At 36.8% G+C, this 11,410-nt stretch overlaps 1 protein-coding gene across 6 annotated transcripts in view; it reads left to right on the top strand.

Moving 5' to 3' along the window:
- ZNF461 (zinc finger protein 461) overlaps positions 1-11,072 on the top strand; it is a 51,173-nt gene extending 40,101 nt beyond the window's left edge. For 4 of the 6 annotated variants that reach the window (XM_036068032.2, XM_036068028.2, XM_036068030.2 and 1 more), the window contains 2 exons: positions 5,645-5,698; positions 9,073-11,072. In XM_036068032.2, coding sequence (XP_035923925.2) covers positions 5,645-5,698; positions 9,073-10,463 — 1,445 coding nt within the window. In that variant the 3' untranslated portion in view covers positions 10,464-11,072. The remainder of the gene's footprint in view (positions 1-5,644; positions 5,699-9,072) is intronic. The other 2 variants (XM_036068031.2, XM_078063285.1) reach the window with 2 other exon arrangements.
- Positions 11,073-11,410: the final 338 nt, after the last annotated feature.

Here is an 11,410-nt window from a genome sequence, read left to right on the forward strand (position 1 = left end):
CAGCATAGATACATGGATACCTGTGGGAACCAGCACAGCATGCACACTCTCCACCTAGCTTGGTAACAGCATGCCCTGCCCCCATGCTCTCCTGTGGACCCTCCCTTAGCAGTTCTCCAGAGTGGCTGCATGTCCTCTCCCACTGCAGACCAGTACAAACCTTGCTAACACCGCATACCTTCCCCCTTGTTCTCCTTTGGATCATGCCCCTCCAACCTGGCCTGGTAGGAGTTCTCCAGAGTGGTGCCACAAATGTGACAGTGTGCAAGCACCTCCAACAGGGGCCAGCACCACTCCAAAGTGACTCCTGCCCTGGGGACAGGGGAAGATAACCACATCAGTTCGACTATGGCTTCAGCAGTGGGCTTGGAGCAGACATCTAATCTGATCATAGGCCCTGCTCACCAATGACAGCTTCTCAGGAAACAACACAAGGAGAGCACCCTGAAGTTAGGTGCTACTGCATCTCTGGCAGACACCTCTCTGACCCAACTCAAGCCCAAAGTAGCCCTAGACTGGCCCACTAACAACACAGGGACTAAACTCAGCTCACAACAGGCAAAGAGAACCTTTGCAGATGACTAGACTGAAGGCAAATGTAGCTCAGCCACAACAGTAGGGCACATGCAACACACATAGGAGACACCCCTGAAGTGCCAGGTTCTAGTTGGAGGACACTGCACCGCAGGGCACTACAGGACCTCTTCTTCATAAGGCCACCACTTTCATGAGCAGGAGACATAGCTAACTTTCCTAACACATAGAAACAGACACAGAGAGTTAGACAAAATGAAGAGACAGAGGAATATGTCCCAGATGAAAGAACAGGACAGAATCACAATGATAGACCTAAGTGAAACAGATATGTAATATGACTGATAGAGAATTTAAAGTAATGGTCATAAAGATACTAACTGGAATTGTGAAAAGAGTGGAGGACCTCGGTGAAACCCTCAACAAAGAGATAGAAAACATAAAAATAAACCAATCCATAATGAAGAACTCAACTGAAATTAAAAATAAGTAGTAGACTAGAGGAAGAGAAGAATGGATCAGCAACATGGAGGAGAGAATAATGGAAAGCTATTAAGCCAAACAGGAGAAAGGAAAAAGAATAATAAAAAATGAAAATAAACTAAGGGAACTCAGTAACACCATCAAGCATAATATTCACGTTATAGGGATCCCAGAAAAGAGAGAAAAAAGGGCAGAAAATTTATCTGAAGAAACAATAGCTGATTTCAAGATATACTACAAAGCTGTAGTAACCAAAACAGTATAAAATCAGACACATAGTTCAATGGAAGTGAATAGAAAACCCAGAAATAAACCCAAAATTATATGGTCAATTAATCTATGACAAAGGAGGCAAGAATATCCAATGGGTGAAAGACAGTCTCTTCAACAAATGGTGTTGGGGAAACTGCACAGCTACATGCAAAAGAATGAAACTGGACCACTTTCTTACACCATACACAAAAATAAACTCAAAATGAATTAAAGACCTACAAGTGAGACCTGAGACCATGAAAATGCTAGAAGAGAGCACACATAGTAATTTCTCTCACATTGGCCATACCAACATTTTTCTTTGTATGTCTCCTGAGAGAAGGGAAACAAAAGCAAAAATAAACTATTGGAAGTAAAAAGTAAAAAGCTTCTACACAGCAAAGGAAACAATCAACAAAACTAAAAGACAGTCTACCAAATGGGGAAGACATTTGCAAATGACATTCCTGATAAAGGGCTAGTATCAAAATATATAAAGAACTGATACAACTCAACACCCAAAATACAAATAATCCAACTAAAAATTGGGCAGAAGACATTAGCAGACATTTCTCCAAAGAAGACATACAGATGCCAATAGACACATGAAAAAATGTTCTACATCACAGGTCATCAGGGAAATGCAAATTGAAACCATAATGAGATATCACAGTGAGGTATCACCTCACACCTATCAGAATGGCTAAATCAGAAACACAATAAACAAGTGTTAGCGAGGATGTAGAGACAAAGGAACCCTCATGCATGTTTGGAATGCACACTGGTGCAGCCACTGTGGAGAACAGTATGAAGTTTCCTCAGAAAACTAGAAATAGGGGCGCCAGGGTGGCTCAGTTGTTAAGCGTCTGCCTTCGGCTCAGGTCACGATCCCAGGGTCCTGGGGTCGAGCCCCACGTCGGGTTCCCTGCTCAATGGGAGACCTGCTTCTCCCTCTCCCACTCCCCCTGCTTGTGTTCCCTCTCTCGCTGTGTCTCTCTCTGTCAAATAAATAAATAAAATCTTAAAAAAAAACAAAAAACAACTAGAAATGGAATTACCATATGATCCAGTAATTCCACAGAGTATTTACAGAAAGAATATAAAATTACTAATTTGAAAAGATATATGCAGCATTTTTATTGCAGCATTATTTACAATAGCATGGATATGGAAGCAACCCAAGTGTCCATCAATAGATGAATGGATGAAGATGTGGTGTGTATATATACAATGGAATATTATTCGGCAATAAAAAGGAATGAAATCTTGCCATTTGCAACAACATGGATGGATCTAAAGGGTATAATGCTAAGTGAAGTAGTCAAAGAAAAACAAATATATGATTTCATTCATGTGTGGAATTTAAGAAATGAAACAAAGAAAAAAGAGACAAGAAAACACTCTTAAATATAGAGAACAAACTGATAGTTACCAGAGGTGGGTGGGGAGATGGGTGAAATAGGTGAAGGGGATTAAGACTACACTTAATTGGATGAGCATGGAGTAATGTATAGAATTGTTGAATCACTATATTGTATACCTAAAACTAATGTAACATTCTATGTTAATTATAGTGGAATTAAAAAAAAAAAAAACAGGAAAAAGAAAAGAAACCCCAGGGAACTCACCACACGGTAGTTCCTCAAGTCCACAGAAGCCAAATCGATTGACCTTCTTGCTTCAGGCTTTCAAAGTAATTTTATTGTATGATAGGTAATTTCCAGGGTTTTTGGTTTGTGATAGAGATTTTAAATTTTCCTTTAAAAATGAACTTTAGGGGCACCTGGGTGGCTCAGTTGGTTAAACGTCTGACTCCTGGTTTTGGCTCAGGTCATGATCCCAGGGTCTTGAGATCAAGCCCCTCATCAGGCTCCAAACTCAAGGCAGAGTCTGCTTGAGATTCTCTCCCTCTCCTCCCTCTGCCCCTCCCTCCACATGTGTTCTCTCTCTCTAAAATAAATAAAATCTTTAAAAAATTTTTTAAAAATGAACTTTAGACTGTGCATTTTCTATGATATTTGCTTTGATTTCTTTAAAGAAGGGGAAGATCCTAAAGACTGTGTGTGTGGAGTACTTCATTTTTATGTCACCATCACCAATCTTTTTCTCGTAGCATTTTTTTTTTTTGCTTTTTCTTAAGTGATTGCCATTATGTGATCTTTCCAAAACAGTTAGTTTACTGAAACAGTTTTCATATTCATTTCATCTATTGGTATAAACAGGGAGGGTAACAAATACAGCTGACTTCTGGCAGGCATACAACTTGGCTGTTGGGATCGTCTTGGATACGTGTAGCCAAGTAACTAGTACCACTGATCTTGCTGGATCCTGTCATAATGTATTCCAGAGAGAATGGAATGTTTTATTTAATCTGAGGAGTCTATCTGGTGATTTAGTTAGGAATTGTTACGTGACCAATGCCATGCAAGCTACCTGTATGCTTTTCCCTGGTCCCTTCCCCTGCTACATCTCTAAAGGTAACCATTATCTTGAATTGTATTATGATTATTCCATTCTTAAAAATAGCTTATGACACTTGTGTATGCCCTTAAATACTATTTGTTGTGTTTTGCTTATTTTTAAGTTTATAAAAATGATAATGAGGTGTTTTTTGTGATTTGGTTATTTTGTACCACATGGTTTATAATAATTTTCCCATATTGTTTTATGCCTGAGTTCATTTTCATAGCTGTATAATATTTCATTCCACAAATTTCTGGTTGTTATAATTTGGGTTTGTAATTTTTTGCTAGTTTGCACAATGGTGCAATGAATATTCTTACATGTCTCCTGAAGCACATAATACAAGATTTTCTCCAGGCTATGTACTATTAGAATTGCTGGATCATAGAACATGTTCATCTTCAACTTTATGTTACACCAGATTGTTTTCCTGAGTGTTGGTAGTAATTTACATTACCACTGCAATGTTGAATAATTTTGGTGATTCAACATCTTAACAATGAGTGAAATTCTTAGATATTTTAAGTTTCACCAACCTCATGAGTATGAAATGGTATCACATTATATCTTAATTTGAATGTCCTTGATTTCTAGTGAGTTTGAGCATCTTTGCATATGATTGTTTAGCATTAGTGTTTCTCCTTTTGTGAAATGTCTAAACAGATCTTTTGCCCATTTTTCTTTTAGCTTTATCTTTTTTCTAGTTAGCCTGTTTGTGTCTTGTTTGAGAAATCCATTCTACCTTTAGGTGTGCTTTATATATATCCATATTTTTTCCCATAAACTTTACAGTTTTTCCTTTAACTTGTAGGTCTTTAATGCAGTTAGAGTTTATGTATTTATGGTGTATGGTAGGGAACCAGAGTAATTTTTTTATATCTATAGCTAGTTGTTCTAATATCATTTATTAAATTATTCTTTCATCACTGATCTGTAATGCTTTCTATGTGGGTCTGCTTCTGGTCTTTCCATGAGTCAGGCCCTATATGAATACTACATTGTCTTAATTTTTAAGTCTTTATGATGTCTTTATCATAGGCATTGTAAATTCTCTGACTCTGATCTTTTTCAGTAGTGTTCTGGCTATTCTTAAATGTTTGTTTTTCCAAATATATTTTTGAACTAGTTTTTCAAGTTCTTCAAACAACATTGTAGGAATTTTATTAGACTTGTATTGAATACAAGATAAAAGCTAGAAGTATATACATAAAAGTACACAATAGAGTGAAAAGGCAACCTCTGGAATAGGAGAAAACATTTATAAATCATATAACTGACAAAGGGTTAATATCCAGAATATATAAAGAAATCCTACAACTCAATATCAAAGAAACCAAGCAGCTCAATTTAAAAAAGGGGGAAAAGATTTTTAATACAGATTTCTCCACAGATGATATACAAGTAGCCAGTAAGCACATGAGAAGATGCTTAACATCACTAGCCATTAGGGAAATGCAAATCAAAACCACAATGAAATCTCACTTCACATCCATTAGGAGGTTTACTATGAAAAACCAAGGGGTTAAAGGTCTCCCTTTGGCTTGGGTCATGATCCCAGGGTCCTAGGATCAAGCCCTGCATCAGGCTCCCTGCTCAGTGGAGAGCCTGCTTCTCCCTCTCCCTCTGCTGCTCCCCCTGCTTGTGCTCATTCTCTCTCTCTGTCAAATAAGTAAAATCTTAAAAGAAAAAAAAAAAAGCAAAATAACAAGTGTTGGTGAGGATGTGGAGAAATTGGAACCTTTGTGTTAGTGGGAGTGTAAAATGGTGTAGCCATTGTGGGAAACAGTATGATGGTTCCTCAAAAACTTAAAAAGAGAATTACCGTATGATCTAGCAATTCTAACTCTGGATATATACCCAAAAGAATTGAAAGCAGCAATCTAAACAGATGTTTGTACCCCCATGTTCTTAGCAGCATTATACACAGGAGCCAAAGGGTGGAAGCAACCTAGGTGTCCATCAACAGGTGAGTAGATAAACAAAATGTGTGTGTCTATATGTATATATGCGTATGTATACAGTGTAATGTTATTCAGTCTTAAAAAGGAAGTAATTCTGATACATGCTATAACATGGATGAACATGTGGAGGACATTATGCTCAGTGAAATAAACCAGTCACAAAAAGACAAACACTGTATGAGTCCACTGATATGAAGTATCTAGAGTAGTCAAATCCATAGAAACAGAAGTAGAATGGTGGATGTCAGGAACTGGGGAAGGAAGGAATGGGGAGGAGTTATTAATGAGTGCAGAGTTTCAGTTGAAAAAGTTCTGGAGATTGGTTGTGCAAAAATGTGAACATACTTAACACTGCTGAACTGTACACTTAAAATTTTTAAGATGGTAAATTTTATGTTACATGTATTTTGCCACATTTTTTTAAAAAGTCAGCATTATCAATTTAAGACTTAGGAGTATTTGACTGGAACTTAAGTGAGACCTGTTATAGGCAAAGAGTATAGATTGATGGCTAGCCAGAGCCTGGGTTTCAGGACATTCCAATATTTAGAGGTCAGGTAGTAGAAGAGGATGCATTAAGGGGAACTGAGTACAAGTACAAAGGTAGAAGGATAAACAGAAGAATATGGTATATAGGAAGCAAAGGGACTGATCATTTGTGTCAAACGCTGCTAATGAGTCGAGTAGAGTAATGACTAGCACTAGAGCACTGATTTTGGCAAAGTGATTTTATTAGTGACTTTAGAAATATTTCAACATAGGTATGGGAGTTGAAATATTTATTGGAATGGATTACAGAGAAAGACATGCAGAGGATGGTCTCAATAAATGGTGTGAGCCAATTGGATAACTACATCAGAAGCTAGGTATCTTGAGTTCTATCTCACATCATAAAATCTAATTTAGGTGGGGCGCCTGGGTGGCTCAGATGGTTAAGCGTCTGCCTTCGGCTCAGGTCCTGATCCCAGGGTCCTGGGATCGAGCCCCGCATCGGGCTCCTGGCTCAGCGAGGAGCCTACTTCTTCCTCTCCCTCTGCCTCTCTCCCTACTCATGCTCTCTCTCTCTCTCTCTCTCTGTATCTCTGTGTCTCAAATGAATAAATAAAATCTTAAAATTTAAAATCTAATTTAGGTAGGTTATAGGTCTAAATATGAAAGGCAAAATATGAGTATATTTTCATGACCTTGGGATTAGACTGCCTTAAAATTAGGAACTTCTATTCATCAAAACATTAAGAGAGTGAAAATGCCAGGCCGAGTAAGATATTTGCAATATGTTGGTTATATTCAGACTACATTAAGAATTCCTACAAAGAAAAAAGAACAGTACAACCCAGGAACTACCCAAATGACACTCAAATGATGAATGGATAAATAATAAATGGTATATATGTACAATGGAATATTACTCAGCCATTAAAAAAGAAATGAAGCACTGATACATATTACAAAAGGGTTGATCCTTGAAAACATTGTAGTCAGTGAAAAAAGACACAAAAGGTTACATATTGTATGATTCCATTTGTATGAAATTTCCAGAATAGACAAATTTATAGAGATGCAAAGCAGATTAGTGGTTGCCAGGAGCTGAGGGGAAGAGGAAATGACTGTGGATATGTGGTTTCTTTTTGGCATGATGAGAATGTTCTGGAATTAGATAGTGATCTGATGGTTGAACAACATTGAGAATGTATTAAAAGTTACTGAATTGTATACTTCCAGATGTTTAAACTGGTAGATTTTATGTTATATGAATTTTACCACACACACAAAATCAGTAAGAATGGACAAAAGACCTGAGTTGGCAGTTTATTAAAGAAGATATCCAGTTGGCCAATAAACATATGAAAAAGTGCTCAACCTCACTTGCCATCAGGGAAATTGCAAATTAAACCACAATGCAGTATCATAACATATCTGCTAGGATGCCTGAATGTAAGATTGACAATAACAAGTGTTGGTGAGGATGTGAGGAACTGGAACTCTTTTACAATTTGATGAGAAAATGAGGAAACTATTGGAAAGTGTCAGTGAACTCTGAACAAATGCATATCCCATGATGCAACAGTTTCACTCCTAAATGTATACATTTAGCAGAAAGGAGTCCTATTTCCACCTAAAGAAATGTACAGGAATGTTCATAGCAGTACTAATCATAATAGCCAACAATTGAAAACAACCCAAATGTCCATCATTAGGAAAATGGAAAAATAAATTGTGTTAGAATAGGATGCTTTATACAGCTGTCAGTCTTAAACTTTTTCTTCTGAAACAGCCTCTGAAAAGCTCTAAGATAAGAAAGACTTTGGAATGTCCTAATTGTTGAAAGGAGGTTAGCGTTGTAGCACACCAATAAAATGGAAATGGACTCTAAGTGAGGCCTTATTAGTACACAGAGGGCCTTGTGTTCTCATAATAAAGAATTGGATTTTTAAATTTCAGTTCAATAGAAAGCTACTTTAATTTGGTTATAGGTTTGGCTGCATGTGACAGAAACTCAAAAATAATAATGGCTTAAACTATATAGAAGGTTAGTTTTCTCTTGCATTAAAGTCCAGGCTGGAGTGGAAGTTCTGCTCTGCAAAACCATTATGTGACATGACACCACATCCACATTGCAGTCTGAGGAAATGGAAGAGTAAAGGATATAGGACAGGGGCCAGTTGGCTTTTAACATCTCAGAAACTACTATATAATACTTATGCATTTTTTAAGGCAGAATTCAGTTAGATCGCATATTCTGCAAAAGAGCCTGGGAAATGCAGTGTTTTATATTGGACAGCGTTGTTCTCAATTAAAAACCATGGGTTCAATCAATATACAATATACATTTGGGGGTAATTAGCAGTCTCCATATCATAATCCTTTGGCCTGGTGGAAAGTGTTAAACATATACTTGTAGATTCTAATTCAGTTGATCTCATTCTAAAACTGACTCTGGTAGATACTGATTCATTTGATCTAGAATGTTTCCTAAACATCCATAATTGCAACAAATTCTGAGGTAGATCAAAATTTCAGAACCATTGGGGCGCCTGGCTGGCTCAGTTGGTTGAGTGTTTGACTCCTGGTCTCAGGGTTGTGGGTTCGAGCCCCATGTTGGGTGTAGAGATTGCCTAAAAATAAAATCTTCAAAAAAAATTTCAGAACCACTGACTTGACTTGTTAATTAACTCCCTCACTTTCTCCTATGAGCTCTCATTTCTCTATGTTCTCCTTACCCTTTTTTTCATTCAGTTGCATGATGGTATTTAAGAGCTCTCCAAGCCTTTCATCTTGTGTGTGAATTATTTTTCAGTTATCTCTCTTTTCTACCATAGATATTTTATTTGTTTTCTAACACAAAGCCAGCAATTAAAATGTGTTTCTTATCTTTCAGACTTGGTGTCCAGGTGTGAGGCCAAGAAGTTATCTCCAAAAAGAGACATTTATGAGACAGAGACATCCCGATGGGCTATCATGGAACAATTTAAAAGTCATAATCCTGAGAAGTCCATTTTCAGAGATATTTGGGAATGCAGTAGTCAGTTTGAGATACAACAGGAACAGGAGGGCTATTTCAGGCAATTTGTTATCAACCATGAACACATGCCTATATTTAACCAACATACTTTACTCACTCAGGAATTTTATAATAGAGAGAAAATTTTTGAGTGTAAAGAATGTAGAAAAATCTTCAGTTACCATTTATTTTTTAGTCATCACAAAAGAACTCATTCTAAAGAAAAACTTTCTGAATGTAAGGAATGTGCAGAAACTGTTAATACATCATATCTTACTAAACAGAGAATTCAAAATAGTAGCAAGTGCAATGAATGTAAGGAATGTTGGAGGGCTTTTATTCATTGTTCACAACTTAAACAACACCTGAGAATCCATAATGGTGAAAAACGCTATGAATGTAAAGAATGTGGAAAGGCCTTTAATTACGGCTCAGAACTTATTCTGCATCAGAGAATTCACACTGGTGAAAAACCCTATGAATGTAAGGAATGTGGGAAGGCCTTTAGGCAGCGATCACAGCTAACTCAACATCAGAGACTTCATACTGGTGAAAAACCTTATGAATGTAAGCAATGTGGGAAGGCTTTTATTCGTGGCTTTCAACTTACTGAACATCTTCGACTCCATACTGGTGAGAAACCCTATGAATGTAAAGAATGTGGAAAGACTTTTAGGCATCGCTCACACCTTACCATACATCAGAGAATTCATACTGGTGAGAAACCCTACAAGTGTAGAGAATGTGGAAAGGCCTTTAGCTATCACTCAAGCTTCTCTCACCATCAGAAAATTCATTCTGGCAAAAAACCTTATGAATGTAATGAATGTGGGAAGGCCTTTTGTGATGGCTTACAACTTACTCTACATCGGAGGATTCATACTGGTGAGAAACCCTATGAGTGCAAGGAATGCGGGAAGACTTTTAGACAGTGCTCACACCTCAAAAGACATCAGAGAATTCATACTGGTGAGAAACCTCATGAATGTATGATATGTGCTAAGGCCTTTAGACTTCATTCACACCTTATTCAACATCAGAGAATACATACTGGTGAGAAGCCCTATGAATGTAAGGAATGTGGGAAGGCCTTTAGCTATCATTCAAGCTTCTCACACCATCAGAGAATTCATTCTGGGAAGAAACCTTATGAGTGTGGAAAGGCCTTTAATCATGGCTTGCAATTTAACCTACATCAGGCACTTCATACTGTTGAGATGCCAGTAAGATTTCCTCTCCTCTCTCCCCATCCTACTCTAGCATCATGATAATATTTTTAGAAATACAGGTTTTCCTTTTTGTCTTCAAGGTAAAAGTTGGTAAAATACTGAATTTCATTAATACTGATTTATTTCAGTAATCCTTGGGGAAAAAAAAAAAAACTTCAAGCGGGAAAATGGAAAAGTAATCAACAGGTAAAATTTTTTAATTGCTCTGGTTCCAGTGCTGTTTCTGGGTTGTTATAACACCCAGTATTGGAGATAAATTTTATAAAACAGTGTTTTTACTGAAACTAATGAAATGTGGCAGAAATAAAATGAAAACAATTTCTTCCCCTTTCACAAATCCCTGAGATAGCCAATATGTGAGTGTTGCTCCATCCTGCTCAAACATACCTGCAAATATGAAGGGTTTATTGCATGTGTGTGGAAGGTTATACCACTTATAGTGACATATTTCATGGCAATTTCTTTTTGCACAAATAATAGCGAACATTTTCCCAGGTGAATACATAAAGATCTAACTCATTATTTTTCAAGCCTCAAAATATTTCTAGTATGGGATATATATCTGTATTTTAAGCCATTTCCTACTGTAGACGTTCAGTGGTTTCTATTTTCATCACAAATGGTCATACAGTAAACATTCTTACATTGTCATTGTTTTATTTCCATTATGGAGGGTAGATTACCAGCCATGAGAGTGTATGTATGTTTTGATATTACATTGATTTTTTAATTTTAAAAATTAGGCAATAAAAGCACATGCTACAAAATTCAGAAGTTATCAAGCAAGTAAAGTAAAAATTAAAGCTTCCTTAATATCTGTTTCTATAGCCACCTGCTTTACTTACACAGGGTCAACCACAGCTGTCAATTCTTTTGTATTCTTCCAGGGATTAACTTTTTAAAAAAATTCTTTGGATGAAAGTAGATTAATTATAATCTTTTTTTTTTTTTAAAGATTTTATTTATTTATTTGACAGGCAGAGAGA

Source organism: Halichoerus grypus, chromosome 15, assembly GCF_964656455.1.
Source record: "Halichoerus grypus chromosome 15, mHalGry1.hap1.1, whole genome shotgun sequence".
Classification (NCBI taxonomy): domain Eukaryota; kingdom Metazoa; phylum Chordata; class Mammalia; order Carnivora; family Phocidae; genus Halichoerus; species Halichoerus grypus.